The 17,156-nt window shown below is 36.3% G+C and overlaps 1 protein-coding gene across 6 annotated transcripts in view; it reads right to left on the bottom strand.

Annotated features, from left to right (window-relative positions):
• The window catches only part of IL1RAP (interleukin 1 receptor accessory protein), a 129,304-nt gene that overhangs the window by 27,874 nt on the left and 84,274 nt on the right, over positions 1-17,156 (bottom strand). For all 6 annotated transcript variants that reach the window (XM_019623638.1, XM_019623647.1, XM_019623655.1 and 3 more), the window contains exons 3-4: positions 15,010-15,295; positions 10,861-11,047 (exon numbers count right to left, since the gene is read on the bottom strand). In XM_019623638.1, the coding sequence (XP_019479183.1) occupies positions 10,861-11,047; positions 15,010-15,295 (473 nt within the window). The remainder of the gene's footprint in view (positions 1-10,860; positions 11,048-15,009; positions 15,296-17,156) is intronic.

Below are 17,156 nucleotides of genomic sequence, written 5' to 3'. Positions count from 1 at the left end.
ACAGTGCAGAGCTAAAACTCAGGTTTCCTTCCACACAGCTGAATAAAGGTCTTCTAATAGCTTCTTAATCAAGAATGAACACTTCTCCTCAGCAGTTAGTTGAGGCTGTTTGGAATGCTGTTATGCCCATTTGATAGACAAGGATACAAAGGCCCAGAAAGGTTAAGTAATTGCCGTTGTCAAAGAGCTAGGCAGTGTCAGCAGGAATCTGAACCTAGATCTACCTGTTTTGAGGCCCTTGCTTTTGATCCCTCCTGACACTGTCACCTTACCCTATACTGTGGTCCTGCCCACATGTCACACCTGGACCACTTCCAGTGCTAATAGTGTGCTGTGGTTTTATCACTTATCTGAGGCTGACACCTGCAGTTGGTGGTAAACCGGAAAAGCATACTTTTCAGGATGAGAAGTTAGCTATTAGTACTGAACTTGTAAATAGCAATGATTAAAAATAATTGAAAGAAACTTTTTTAACTTGCTAATTATAATTTATGCAAAAAAACCACAACTATTTAAAACACATCATCTTAAGATTCATAACAGGTGCTTCAAATATTTTTTAAAAAATGCTTCTGACTGAAAATATTTTCATTCATTCATTCACCCACTCACTCATTCATTCTCTCATCCTTGAGTATTAATCAATAAACCATATTCCAGGCACTGTTTGAGGTTCTGAGAATACAGCATAGAATAATACAATGGGTCAGTTCTCATAAACATATCATTAACATAAATAGAATCAGACACATCTAAATAGAAAGGAAAATGGTACAAAATAGGTGTGTGTCAACCTCTTGTAGCCCACTACTTTCTCTTCATCTTATTCCAAAGCCGTGAGGATGAATTTGGAATTTGGTCTGGATATGCTTAAGGCTATTCATTGGGCATGTGTGTCAGTGGTGTGAGTCTGCTTTCTCTGTGGATTTTCTCTTCTTTCCACAAGGTTGGATAAAGATGTAGGCCAGCGACAGGTTTGTCTTGGAACTCCTTTATTTAGAAAAATATTTCAAATTGAGAAATATTTCACAAAAGCAAAGGTCAAGTTTGGGGTTTAGTCTGCTATTAAGAAAAGGCTGACCATTCAAAATTGTTAAATTAACTAGTTTTAAGCAAAAGAAAAAGAAAAGAAAAAAATATGTTTTAAAGCTATCAGACCTATAGCATGCAAGAAAAGAAAATATTTTACATTTTAAGTATGCATGTGTGTGGTGCAGGTGACCTCAAGGCATTGTCAAGCTATGAATAACCACTAACTTTGGCCTATAGTGTGTGATGAGCTGATGCGCCTCTAGACTCCTCGGTACATGTACCTGAGACACACAGATTATTTTAAATATAATAAACTATTCCTGAAAATAAAGCCTGCAAGATTTCCAAATGATTTCAAAATCATTTATTTGGAATACAGGAAGAAAAAGAGAGATGGGAACAAAAATCTAGATACCCACAGAATTAAAAAAAACAAAAACAAACAAAGAAAACCATGTTTCCAAACAAGAAATAGCTTAACAGTAAGTGGATTTCCACTATGAAACAAACACTTGTATGAATAGAAGACAAATCATCCATTTAGTTGATCCATCAGTTCCTTATTCTGAATTCAAAAGAGAGAAGTTCAACAGGAGAGCAACTTTTCAACCACATAATGGTAGCCGTGGCAACCGTCCATAATATGTAGGTTAAAAACAGCACACAAAATGACTGAAATCCTTGAGAGGAAATATATCATGTGGTGAGGTGTGGGTTTTGAGTGGGAGGATGTCATGACTAAGGGCAAATGTTTCCATTCAATACACCATTCAAGAACTGTGAGGGCACAAGAAAATGGAAAGGGCACAGTTCCTAACTTATAGGCATGCACGGTCTAGTGGAGGATTGCAACAAATACTATGAAAAGCATTTTGGGGTGGGGGGAAGAAGGTCAAACATAAAGTCTTTAGAAAAAGTTCATGGGGAAAGAAGATTTGAGCTGGCTCTTAAAGGATAAGTAGAATATTAACAGGTATTAACTAGGAGGGGAGGCATGGGAGAGCTACTCTCCAGGTATGGGAAAGAGTGGTGAAAAACTCCCCTGATATGTCATAGCGTTTTCACCTCCGTGTTAGTATTTAACCAACTTTATTATAATAATCTCTTTTCATGTTTAGCTCTTCCGCTAGCAAATGTACTCCTATGAGGGCAAGTGGTGGACAAGTGAGTACAGTATCTGCATAGCCAGCAACTAACCAAATGCATGGCACGTAGTAAATGCTCAACACATTTGTGTCGCATGATAAAAAATATGAATGAGAGAAGCAACTGCACAAGAATGGAATTGAGGGCCAGCTGAGTGGTGCATTGGTTAAGAACTGGCTTAAGATGCCAACTCTGAGCAGCAGGGCCCCCAGTTTGGATCCCACATGAGGGCCAGTGACACTGTTCTCTACAGCTAAGATGGTGAACAACAGCTCGACCTGGAGCTCTGTGAGTCACCAGTGATGGCGTAGGCTGCAGCCCCTGCTGCAGTGGGCTACCATAAGCTACCCTGTGTGGCTGGCAGCCAGTGTGAGCGTCCAGCAGCTGGTGTGAGCTGCCAAGAGCCACCGTGAGTGGCCGTCCAGAGGCCAGCGACCGATCTGCCTCACCCAGGAAGAGCGCAATGATAATACCAACATGGGCCAGTGAAGCAACGTCCTCCACAACTAGACTGAAGAACAAAAGGGCAGCAACTTGTCTGTTCCCCTTCCCCTGATTCCCCAATAACATCTTTAAAAAAGAATGGAATTGAAAGCTCACGTAGTATGATAATAAGAAGATAACTATATAAACTATAAGATGTGGGATGGGTGAGTTGTAGGATGGGTGGGGAAAGTGGAAGGAAGGATACAAACCGTTTAACTGAGATAGAAGGTTAGAACAGTTAGGGATATCTATTTTTCATTTTTGCACCAAAGATTAAGTTGGTATAAAGTACATCATACTTGTTCACAAAGTCTCCTTAGAGTTCTATACATGAGTCTCTTTCTGTGAACAAAGCTAAAGCCTCCCAATGTTTAAGCAGCAAATATTCACAAAACCCCTCCTATGTGGCAGGCACTGTGTTAAGAGCTGGGCATAGAGTAGCCAGTAAAAATAGAAAGGGCCCTTATTCCCATGGAATTTTCCAGTCCAACCTAACTCATTCAATTATTTGATCAATTTCTAAATACAAAGCATATTGGCTCAGTTTTGTGCTGCGTGCTTGGTATTCAAGGGAAAGAAAAAGAGAGGTCACTGTCTAGTACAGAAGAGAGAAATGCAATCATTGTAGTAACGAATATAAGATATAAATGAAGTGCTATCAAAATAGAGAGTGGTGATTCCTTCAGCCTAATTCAGCCTCAAGGCTTCACAGTTATTTGAATTGGGTTTAAGTTTAGAGGATGAATCTTGGGTCCTCAGAAGGCCTGAATCTATATATAAAATGCTGTGTATATATGGACTGAAGTGTATATAGTTTGCAAAGAAAATTAATACATACTTCCTTCACACCAAAGATTAAAAATCACTATATAGGGACAGTGGAGGGAAAGAAAAGAGATGAAGAACCAGCCAAACTAAAGAGTCAGATCAAATTGAGACAAGCACTTTAAAAATAAAGCCTATTACATAGACTTTGTATTTCTTAACAATATGTGCTATGCCAACAAGAAGGCCAAGCCTGGCACTTTTTCAGAAACGTGCTTTCCTGATGGCACTTTGTCAGAAAAAGCAAAGATTTTCCTATTTTCTGAGAGAGATTTATAAATAGTATCTGACCAATCCTGATTAATTTCACACTGAAAATTAGAGGTGGAGTTAATATACCAATTTTAACGATTACACTAAGTACAAAGACAACTAGCTTTTTGCAAACCGATCTCTGGAATGCTATCGATTCTCCTAAACAGCAGTGTGCAGCATTTCAGCAGCTGCTATAAATGTAATAACTAAAACACCCAATAAAGTAGTTCCTGTGAGTCTCACTAAAAAAGGGAAATTTTCCTTTGTTTTGATAAGTATATCTAGAGGGGAAAAAAAATCAGCTATGCAATTACAACAATGAGGAAGAGACATAATCCAGTAATATGCATGTTAGGATGGCTTAACATATTTTAAAACTCAGGTCTCTGAATAAATCTAATAATAATTATAAAAACAACAAGACCTCACTTACCTGTGTCTTTACTGCTATTTATTCATATAGTGCCTATGTGAATAAACAGACAATCTCCAATTTATACACATGTCGTGCTCCAGAAGTTCCTTTATAAGCTGGCTATGTGTAATTCAGTAAATCACTTACAAATCATGGTTTGCTTTCCAGGCTAGTTACAAAACCTGGCTCATTCAACAAACATTTACTGAACATCAATTTAACTCACAGGATTGTTGAATTAGAGCACTATGAATTCTGGGCTCCGAATGAGGAAAACCCTGCCATGCAGAAGAGAGGAGGAAAGAAGAAAAGACATGCCAGGGAGGAAAATTCAATCTTGCCCAATTTCCCCTGCAATTCTGAAATAAAAAAAATTGATTTTCTCTTCCCTGCAATCTCAGTTTTTCTGAGCTGCTTCTGGGGGCCCTCTATCCATAGGTTTCCTATGTCCACAGTTCAGCCTACAACCCAATCAATGTTCAAAGACTACCCCACCCTTCAAAGAGCCCTAAGGTCTATAGAAGTAAAGATTGGACCACCCTCTCTGATTTCTGGGTAGAACTGGTAGAAATCCCAGATTCTCCCATTAAAAACTAGGTTGCTTTTGAGTAAACAATATATGAGAATGTAAAAGTATGGAGTCTGGATATAGATTGCATAAGATTGAATCTTGGCTCCTATCTCTATGACCTTAGGCAAGTCTCTCAGCCACTCTATCCTTTGGTTTTCTTAACTACAAAGTAAAGAAAACAAGATAACCTACTTCTTGTTGAGAGAATTAAGTAAAAAAATTCAAGTGTTTGGGAGAATTCTTGTGCTTAATAAATGTTTGCTTTATTGTTTACCTCTCTGAGCCTCTGCTTCCTAATCTGTAAAAGGATGATGTCTACCTTGAAGAATTCCAATGAGTATTACATATAACATATAAAGTACCTAGCACTGCGTATTTTACTAGTAAAATGCAAGAATTGTTAGCTCCCTTTTTCTCATTTCAATTAATCAGTTTTTCATCTTTCTGCTAACAGGAAGCAAATTGCTGAAACTGATTGTCTTTTAACTCTCATAGAATTACTTGTATTACTAAAACAGATTATTTCTGCCATGTCAAGGTGGGGAATTCAGTTAATAACCATTGAAAGAGAACTACTCTAGGAAGGCCAGGACACTTAGGGGGACACAGGGAGTTACTGTAGAAGGTAGAAAATGGAAAGCAACGTTAGCTGTGCTTTCCAGTGAAAGGAGAAGACAGCTATCAAGAATGCTGGCTTTGTCCCAAGATGGCAGAACTCTTAGGATAAAAGGTGTCATGGAGAAATAAAAGCAGTATACCACATATCAATAGTGACTTTTTTTAATCATAGAATAGAAAGGCTGGCTGGTGACCAGTTTCTTTTTAGTAACCTGCACATTGTTGGATATCTGCCATGGTGACAGTTTGACCAATATGACTTGCTTTCTTGGTCTTCTTTCCAGGCTTCCTGCTGTCATTCACCCCATAAACATTCTCTCCAGGTTTTGACCTTAGCCTTTTTCTCTTCTCACTTTATTTTGTCTTCTTAAGGGCTCCAACTATCACATGGCTGTATCCAATCATCTGTCTCAACTTTGATTTTTCTTCTGAGCTCCAGATCCATATACATGTAGTCACTACCTACTGGTCACTGCCACCTACATGTCTCGCAGACATCTCTAACTCAATGTGACATTTTCTAAATATTTCACTTGCTTCCTAAACCTGATCCTCCTGTGCTGTTTCACATCTTTGTTAATAGCACCAACATCATCCAACCAGAAAAACCAGAAATCTAGGAATTATTGGAGATACAGAAATGGGTATGACATAACTTTACCACCGAAAAATAGTCAATCTCATAGAGTGCATATACGTAAATTTCCCCCTCTTCTTAAAACCAACAATAAATTCTCTTTGGAACACTTGTGTGGAAGTTAGAATTCTGCTTTTTGATAAGAATAGGAATTCTTTTTTTTTTTTTATAAACTTGTCAATTAAATTCTGAGATTCTTTGGAACTATGTAGGGAAGGACATACACATATATTTTATTCATTACTATAGTTCCCCAAACCCTGGTATGGAATGCAGTTGATTTTCAACAAACGTATGTTGAATGTATACATGAATGAGTGACAATGAAACAATAAAGAGAGTGAAAAGTGACATGGAAACAGGCATACATAAATAGCTATGGGATTATAAAATGGAAAAATTATTTTCAGCTGGGAAGAACAGGGAACATTTTATGAGGTAGAATTTGTTCTAAAGGAAGAGGAGGGGACATACCAGGGAGAGGGAACTCATAAAAAACAAACCAAAAAAAAAAGAGAGAGGAGAGAGTGATAGAATATGTAAGAAAATAAAGTTAATTTTTTCAGACTATTGAGTATTCAAATTACAGAAAAAGTGAATAAAATTAAAGATAAGATACCATGATAAATAGATGAACACTTTTTTTAAACTAGAAGATATATTACACTTCCTCATATAAAATTGTTAATATTATTCTTTAGGTCACTTTTTATGCTTTTTACTATGGAAAATTACAATCATAGAATATACAATGATACCTTGCACCCATACCTAGCCTCAAAAGTGCTAATTCAGGCTATGTCTTACATCATCTGTACCCACTCACTACACCCCGAGATTATTTTTAAGCAAATCACAGACATTATACACTTTCATTTGTAAATATTTCTGTGTATCTTTAAATGACAAGACCCCTTCTGCATGCATAACTATAGTGCCATTATCACAACTTAAAATGAAATAATAATTCATTGATATCATTAATATTCTGTGTTCAGATTTCCCTGATTTTCTCATAACTTGTTTTACAGTTTGTTTGAAAAAAAAAAAAGATCCAACTAAGGTCTCTATTTTGCAATTGGTTGGTTGTTATATTGTTATATATCTTAAATCTCAATCTCTCTCTCTCCTTCTCTCTCTCTCTCTCTCTCTCTCTCTCTCTCTCTCTCTCTCTCTCATTTTTTCTTTACTCTCTCATTTTTTCTCTTTTCTCTCCATCCTCTCCTTCTTTCCCTCTCTCCCTTTTTCTTAATCATTTTATTACAAAATATAACATGTAGAATACAAACACACAAAGCATATGCTTGAGTTAGTGAACTATTGTAAAGCAAACGCCTTTGTAACCACCACTGAGGTCCAGGAATAGAACGTTGCCAGTCACCTCTGAAAGCCATCCACGTGCCCTGTGTCAATCCCAGCTATTTTACTACCCCCTAAAGTAGCCACTATCTATAGTTTCATAGTAAAATCACTTCCTTGTTTTCATTCAAATTTTATCACCTATATGTGCATCCTTAGACACTATAGTCACATCCATTTTTAAATGTCTTTTATGTTTCTTTTAATCTATACATTCCTACACCATGCCTTTATTTTTCTTAGTGTATCTGTTGAATAACTGAAGGCATTTGATATATATATATATATATATATATATATATATATATATATATATATATATATATATATATATATATATATAGTTTTCCACAGTCTTGATTTTGCTTATTGCAAACTCATGGTGCAGATCAATACATTCCTCTGTTCTCTATATTTCCTGCAAAATAGCAGCAGGATCCGAAGGTCAATCAAACTCAGGTTTATTCCACTTGACACAATTATATGTGATACTGTGTTCTTTCTTCAGAAGGAATATGTCTGGCTGTTACTCTTCTGGTAATGTTAGCTGTCATTGATGCTTAATGCTTAGACTTCTTAAGTCATTAGAGGCTGCAAAGTGATTATATGCTTTTATGAAAACATACTTCTTTACACTATTTTGTAACACAGTGTACATTTCTGGTAAGAAAGCAGAATACTACTTGTTTTTTTCCCTTTATTTACCAATTTTCAACATAACAAATTCATTTTCTATCCTCAATTAAATGTGGCCAATTAATAGCCACATTTTGAAATAGCATTGTGAACATATGGACTTAAATTTAATTAATGAGATTTGACCCGTTGCTCTAATCACCTTACTGAAATTCAAATTGTTCCATTTTTCGCAAAAGGAAATCTCTTGAAGATAGCTCCTAAGTCATTTCACTAATAACATACACAGAGAAAAAAGCTAAAATTTTCAACTATGATTATGGAATTGTCTATTTCTTCATTTAATTCTGTTAATTTTTGCTTCATGCATTTTAAAACACTGTTATTAGGCACATTCACTTTTATTATCTTTATTCATTCCTGATAAATTTACACTTTTACTATTCTGAAAAGTCCTCTTTATCTCTGAAAATACTCATTGTCTTAAAGTCTACTTTATATGATTTTGGTATATCCATTCTACCCTTCTTATTTTTATTCATCATTTATTCCTAATTTAATTTTTTTCTCCTTCCCACTTTCTATTAACCTTAAGGTATTATTTATTGTATTAATTTGCTGTTCTGTTCCTCTTAGTTTAGCTTCATTTCTACAATGACTTACTTTCCCCTTTCTAAGATTTTACTGAGTTTTATAATTTCTGGACTTTTCTAATTCTTTTTTATTTATGATATTCTTTCTCATCTTGTATCATTTCTTAATGTTGTTTAGTTCATTTTTGAAATGGACAATATGCCCTTTTACATCTTTTTTTTCCCTATAGAATGTTATTCTGCTTCTTATTCATTTTCTTATAATTTTGAATGGAATTTTACCTTGATTATGCTTGCTGCTCAATTTTTATGTGAAACTATTATATATATATATATATATATATATATATATATATATATATATATATATGCAAATTTTTGTCTGAGCTTTACAACCTGGAAAGATTTTCTAACTTCACTGAGATTCCTCTTCAAAACCATAGTCTTGAGATCTCCTAACTCTCTTCCGCTCCTTCTCTGTTCTGCTCCTCCGGTCCTTCTCTTCTTTTCCTCTTCATTGACTTGATCTTGTTTACTTTCGATTCCACTCCCAGACATTTCTCCTCAGTGTGGGTGGTTATTTTTCAGAGTTCTGAGGCACTAGAATCATTCCAACCCCTTCAGAATTTCTTGAGATCCATCCATGTTGTCACAAATGGCAGTATTTTATCTTTTCTTATGGCCGAGTAGTATTCCATTGTATGTATGTACCACATCTTCTTTATCCAGTCATCTATCAAAGGACACTTCAGTTGTTCCCATGTCTTGGCCACCCTGAATAATGTTCCAATGAACATAGGGGTACATGTATCTTTACAGATAAATGTTTTCAGATTTGGGGGATAGATACCCACAAGAGGGATTGCTGGGTTGTATGGTAATTCTAGTCTTAATTTTTTTGAGGACATTCCATACCATTTTCCATTGCGGCTGCACCCATTTACATTCCCACCAGCAGTGTATAAAGGTTCCTTTTTCTCCACAACCTCTCCATCACTTGTTATTACTTGTCTTGTTGATAGTAGCCATTCTATCAGGTGTGAAGTGGTATCTCATTGTGGTTTTGATTTGCATTTCCCTAATAGCTAGTGAAATTGAGTATCTTTTCATATATCTGTTGGCCATTTGTATGTGTTCTAGGGAGAAGTGTCTGTTCAGGTTCTCTGCCCATTTTTATTTCACTCATATGTGGGATATAAAATTGAAAGCAACAAATGAACAAGACAAACAAACATACAAAAACTCATAGACACAGACACTGGTTTAGTGGTTACCAGAGGGTAGAAAGGAAGAGGAAGAGGCAGAAGAGGGGATAGGGGGTCAGATACATAGTGATGGAAGGAGTTTTGACTTTGGGAGGTGAACATACAATTCAATATATGAATGATGTTTTGTGAAATTGTACATTTGAAACCTATATAATTTTATTAACCAATGTCACTCCAATAAGTTTAATTTAAAAAAAAAAGAATTTCCTCGACTCATCCTCTATTAGAGAGCAAAACCCTTCCCAATTTCAGCTGCTATTTTCAAATTGGCCCACCATAGTTTCCAGTGAGTTGGCTATTTTTGGGTTCTGTTTTCAAGTCTGCCAGATACCACACTACTTCTCTCTACTTCCTTCCCTATTGACACTGGTTTTATACGGATTGTGTTTCTGGTTTGTCTTAATTGTTTAATTGAAAGCGATTCTTGTGGATAACTTGTAACTGAGTTTTGCTTTACATGTTGTGTAGTTTTTGGCTTTGATTTATGTGAACATTTGAAGAGATTAAAAAAAAATACTTTGTTGTTGCCACATGTGCCACCTTCCAACACTTTTTTTTTTTTTTTATTGAACACTTCCCAAATCCCTCAGATGTAGAAGATACCACAGATGGATTACGACCACAACTGAGGGCAAACATGAAAACACATATAAGTAATAAAATATAGTACTGAGTAGTCAAGGAGTTGAAATTCACCAGATGAATTAGCAGCTTCTGATTTCACTGAACAGTGAGTAGAAGTGGCCAACATTTCTTAAATTGTATTTCATAGAAAGTTAATAGAAATAAGGTAGTTCTAGTAGTCCAGTGAATGTAATTTAAGAAATGGTAGGCTGAGGCAAAGCGTTCTCCACCATTTCCTTTAAAATGTTACAAGGTGAGGAAGCAGTAAAAGATTTGTATAAAGTCACTAAGGAAGACATTAAAAAATCTGATGAGAAAAATCTCAGATTCTACATTAATTCAGCAAATAAGTATTGCCATGTTAAGGAGGATAAAATGTCCTCTAGTTTGCTTACCATATACCAAGTGACGGTTGGTTTGACACTGGAAGGAAAAAATCCATCTACATTTGGACAAGTGATCTTCTGAACAGCAATTTCAAGATATAGTCTATGCACTGGTGGTTTCATGGGAGAATTGAAGCAGCTATCTTTTTGAACAACTTCCAGAGGAAATGCAACTTTGCTGCAATATGTGGTGTTCCTGAAAAAAAGAAATAAGCAATGAATGGGCAGTCTCATTTGCATTTGTTTTAATGCCATAAATTCACTAAAATGAGCTAAGCGAAGTAATGCTATGTGTTGAGACTTTATTTATATGTATAGGTCTATGTAAGAATTAAATGTGCTATAGAGGTATTTCCTATACTTAATGACATCACAGAATAAAAACAGATGCAATTAACTACAGTTGATATACAAAAATATTTATATTTTTAGAAATGCTCTTAAACATGTATATGTGTTTGTATGTATATATGTGTATACATATACATATATACATACACACACATACATACACTGGGGGTGCAAAAAATATATATACACATGACTTGTATTCATCTTTTGTTATAGGTATATATTTAGTATTATAATTTTTGTAAACAGTTTTATTGGGGAACAGTGTGTTTTTCCAGGACCCATTAGATCCAAGTGAAGTAGTTGTTTCAATCTAGTTGTGGAGGGCGCATCTCAGTGACCCATGTGGGGATCGAACCAGCAACCCTGGTGTTATGAACACTGCACTCTAACCAACTGAGCTAACCAGCCATCCAGTATTTCAATTTTAATACAGTTTTTTCTCCTTTCTTAAAATGTGTATACATTTTTTGGCACCGTGTGTGTGTGTGTGTGTGTGTGTGTGTGTGTGTGTGTGTGTGTATCTCTCCTTACCCTTAAACATTCTCATTAATACTCAGAGCTGGTAAGGCAAAGATGAAAATAGTATATTAACTCATGGTTGATAATGGTGTAAACAACTTTTGGAAAATAGGTATGTTTCTAATGCCATTTTTTATAAAAAAAAACACCTTAGCTTTTGCCCTAGTGATCTTATCTCTGGACATTTTTTCACATGATAGAATTATGGAAAATTGGGAGTAGAAAGAGCATATGATCAAAACGCCCATCTAGGACTGCATCAGCAAGGAAAACATTGAAATCAATGGAAAAAACAAAACAAGAAAAAGAAAGAAGACTATAAGAAAATTATGGTACAACTGTTCAATGTTGTTCTTTTCACTTATAAAAGGAATCAAGCATGAAGGGAAAAAAATACTAACAAACACAGAAAACTTGTTAGGATGGCTGGAGAAGTGTATTTATGTTTCTAACGTTTGTGCATCTGCCTGAGGGGGTCCTTCTCCCATTATCACACCTTTCACAAGGAGGTATTCTATGCCATCCTGTATGCATCCCATATCTAAATTAGATCTCTCATTCTCTGAGCATCTTGGACATTTCCTTGATTAAATTTATCATAGTTCAAACAAAGGCATTACCGTGTGCGTTTTATTTTATTCCTTGCATCTAGTACACTGTCTGAACTCTCAGTAGGTGCCGAATAAATATTTGAAACTTGTTTATACATACAGGAAAACAATAACGGAAACAAAAATAATAAAAACAACTAATTTTTTTAGGGTGATAGATAAATGGGTCCACGTTTTTTATAGTTTCTATTTAAGGGATCAAACCACCTAGACACTCAATGGCTCATGAATTAAGTCTAAATACAATGAAAAGTGTAGGGGAATTTTCATCCCCTTCCCCAAGTTGGGAAGAGAGGGTACTTTAAAAATGACATAGGCCATAAGGTGGAAAGGGATAGTGGTAGATATGATCTCTACCAACAAATAGCAAAAGGTCTACCATGAAGAAGTATACTATAGGTGAAAGTTAAAGAAGGTACATGTCAGCTTAATCAGATACATGATCTGATTTTTTCAAAAAAGGTGATACACAGTGGTTGGGCTGACTTCTCCAATTCCAAAAGTCAAATCTGTACGTTATCTTAATTGATAGAGGTATTGAAGCAAAAATACAAGCAGTCAAATCCTGGAGAGTGAATTTGAATTTGACGGACTTAAAGACATCAGGCCTTTGATTTCACATGGTTCAGTTTAAGGTCATTCTCAGTTTAGGAATCACCTCAGGATATTGAGAAGCTTCTGGTGACCCCCACCAGACAAGCTCAATTTTATATTTTCTCTAGAGACATAGAAGGGCAGGCAGGTAAACTGAAGAGACCACCTGGAAATTGATAAATAACGTTAAAGGTATACTTAGGCCTTAACGGCCATGCAACCCTGCTCTTGTCATGTCGAAGATGATTAGAAAAGTTTGAGGAAGAGCTCTAGACAAGTAGTGGGTTGCTGAAGAAAAGGAAATGGAGACACAGAAGTACTAGAATGCATAGTAGAGACCAAGGTCATCCAGAAAGCTACTGATGACCCCTTCACAGGTATTGCTGATGTCCATGGAGAAATGTTAATGGATTAAAAATTGTCACAGATGAAAAGGAGTTTAAAGAGCATTTAAGCTGACTTTCTCATTGTGTGGATATAGACACGAAAGCTCTCAGACATGGACTGACTTGACCACTGTCACCAGCTAAGTAGTGACAGAGCTGGGATGATAGCCTAGGTTTTCTGTGTTCTCATCCAGTGCTCTTTCTATTGTAACCTTTTCTAACTTCTCCTACAAAGCAGTATTAAGATATAAATAATGGACACAGGAATATTTCAGCTTCCTTCAAAACCCACACACCAGTCTAGAGTCCATTTTAATAAACTTACGAGTCATGTGAAAGCCTCAGAAGGACTTTCAGAGGTTAAAAAGGACTCCCAAGGTCACAGTGATCAAAATGTGTTTCTGTGATAAAGAGGTCCTTGTTCATTTAATTATTACACAGTTTAACTTTATCAAAGCATCACCATTGTTCTCCATCAAAGAACAGATAACAGCCTTAAGTGACATGGAGCACGAGGAAGAAGGGCTGGGATCACCTATCATTATGTCCTGTTATTCTAAATTGCTGCATTGCTATGTTATTTAGCCCTATTGTTATGGGCTGAATTGTATCTTCTCCAAAGTCATATGTTAAAGCTGTAACTCCCAGCACCTCAGAATGGGACTGTACTTGGGGACAGGCCTTAAAGGAGGTAATGAAGGTAAAAGGACATCATATGGGTGGGCCCTAATCCAACAGCACTGATGTTCTTATAAAAAGAGGAAATTAGGACACAGAAGACATGGAGGGGAGACCATGTGAAGACAGGGAGAGAATACGGCCATCTGCAAACCAAGGAGAGATGCATTAAACCAACCCTGCCGACACCTTGCTCTTATAAGTCTAGCCTCCAGGACTGTGAAAAAACAAATTCTTGGTGTTTAAGCCACCCAGTCTGTGGTATTTTGTTATGGCAGCCTTAGAAAACCAATGCACTTATTAAATAGCAGGAAACTAAGTAAAAAAATAAAAAAAATCAGAGCAAAACCAACATTAATTGGTAGTAAAAGCAAAATAGATATATTGTGGCATAAAATGCAAAATCTATGTACATGAACTTCCATGGAAAAAAGTGGATTTGAAAGAAATTTTGCAGTAATGATAGGGTGCTTTGACTTATATTCTTATATTACCCAGGATATTTTATTCATTTGCTTCTTAGGGGGATTTTGGTAGAAAAGGTTGAAAAGCATTGTTCTAAATACATTCGATGCCTCCCAAATACCAAATAGTCTTTCTCCTATAACAGGCATCTCAAGGTTTGATTCTGTGTCACACTTGAAATGTGACAAGAATAACAGATAGGCATGGGTTCTACTCCCTGCTCCGCTTATGGTCTAGGGAACTATATGCCTCCAGGTGGGTCAGAAGTATAGGCAGGTTCCAATGTCAGGGAAGGACAAACAAACCTTCAGACAACGTTGATATATGTCAGGGGTTGAAAGGAACCACCTATGAAGAATGTTCTCAGGAGCTCAGTCATTTTTCTCCTCACCCCTTTGTCAACCAAGCTCAGCTAAGCCACTGAGGTGAAATGTGTGCAGCTCTTTCTAGAGGCTTCTTTGCCTTCCCCAGTTTCATAGCACATATATCATCTGGATAAAAGCCTAGGAACTAAAAGGAAAAGAGAGAGTTGCCACCAAACTCCAAGCTACCTTAACATGCAGGTATAGTTGCCAGTGTCATTAAGGAGGGTGGGCCGGAACCAGAGCACATCTTTCTCCTTACTAATGCGGTTCTCAGGGAGGCGGAAGTTAATTGGTTCCTCAAGGTCCCGGTCCTGCCTAGTCCAGTACCAGATCAGAGTGAGGCCCGCGGAATGGGCTGTACTGTAGTTATATTTCAAGAAGTGTTCAAAGAGTGGGCACTTGATGCGAGCTGGCTCATCTTCAAACACTTGGATCTGCCTCATGGTATCTAGTCCCCAGTCATCACAGCGCTCTGGAACAATTAAAAAGAAGAAGAAAAAAAAGGCAGATGAGTCACGTCATGTTAAAGGCCTCCAGAGAATACACTTTCTCTGCATGATCCCCGATCTTTCCCAGGATCCCCCTTCTCTGGTCATGTTTAATAGCCTCTCTTTAATATTTGCATATAACAGGCACCTGTGGGGTGAAGAAATGACGTCCTCTCATTCTTGACCATTTTTTGACTATCTCTTGAATAACAATTTGATTTGACAGCTTGATCCTGTTGTTCCTGTTGAACCCGATTTGAGGGATAGATCTGAGCTGTCCAATAGCAACATAATCTGAGCCACACACATGCAATTTTAGATGTTCTAGTTGCCACATTAGACAAAGTTTAAAAAAGCAAATAAAATTAATTTTCATATTTTGTTAAACTTGATAGATCCAAAAACATCCCAAATATATTAATGAGCTATTTTGCATTTACATTCTCTTTTTGTACTAAATGTTCAAAATTCAATGTGTTTTACAGTTACAGCACATCTGGGGCCAGTTGTGTGTGTACAGGTACCACGTTAGACAGCAGGAAATCAAGAGGGTGGTTCAGTGATGCTCATTGGGGAACAAAGGTGCTATAGTTTCAATGACTCAGAGTTGAATAAAATTTGCAATGACTTTTAAAATTCATTTTTTATAATGAAAACTAATCGCTATCCATATAGGAAAAAATGATTTTATATATATATAAAATCATTTATATATATATAAATATATATATTTATATATATATATATAATCATTTATATATATATATATATATATATATATATATATATATATATATATAAAATATATGATATATGAATGCAAGGCTCGAGATGTCACCATAGGGAGGTCAGTGATAATGGAGTACTATAAAGCCTAAAACAATAATCTTAAAATAGTTGTCTTTTTCCCTTGTAACCCTAACATGCATACATATGTACGCATATATTTGTGTGTGTGTGTGTGTTACATATTTTTTAACTATGCAATATTCCCTACATTTCAGCTTGAAACTGGAGGACAACCGAGTCCAGGGCTCATGCTGCCTGTGATGCACAGCCAGTAGACCAACATAGGAGTTGGGCTATAGGAAAAGCATTTATTGTCGAAGCACCAGTGATCTGAGAAGGCAGCAGGTTGACACCTTCAAATACTGTCTTAACTACATTTGCAGACCAGATAGGGTATTTAAGGAAATATCTGGGCGTTCCTCCAGAGGCTACTGGCAGTTCCGGGGGTCTGCATGGAGCCTTCCCTCTGGCAACGTGGTTCTCCGGTGTTGGTGGGGGCAACCCAGGAACAATGATGGGAGTAGCCTGGAAAGAATGCTAGGCCACAGAGATTGTGATCAATAAGCCTAAGGGTATTAATCATAAGTTTCAGGGTGATTTTCTAAAACAGGGAACTGGGACAGGGGACATTCCCAGCTTAAGCCACAGGGGGGGTGATCTCCTGTTAAACTATAGGTAGGTCAAGGAAAGGTGAGGCCTCTACTACAAGGGTCCCAATCAGGCCCTGCTTCAAGCTGACATTTACAACTTTTCATCCTAAGTATATCAATTGGAAAGGATATACTTACTGTCATATTGTAAGTAATGACATTTTAAAATAAAATGGTTATACCACTCATTCAATTATATCCAATGGACTAGTGACTTGCCATATACCAATATTCACCTAAAAATATGTAAACAAGCATTCTTTTAACCATTGGTAATTGTATATTGTTCTTTTTTTGTCCTTGAACTTGTATTAATTTCACTATCTCCAGACATAATTTTACTTTAATGAAATATATTATTGTTTTATAGTTTTTTAAAATTTTTCATCATTTTACTTTTCTGTGC

This window comes from Hipposideros armiger, unplaced genomic scaffold (assembly GCF_001890085.2).
Source record: "Hipposideros armiger isolate ML-2016 unplaced genomic scaffold, ASM189008v1 scaffold_14, whole genome shotgun sequence".
Lineage (NCBI taxonomy): Eukaryota > Metazoa > Chordata > Mammalia > Chiroptera > Hipposideridae > Hipposideros > Hipposideros armiger.
The sequence above is the reverse complement of the archived record's forward strand: the minus strand, read 5'-3'. Positions and strand labels throughout refer to the sequence as shown.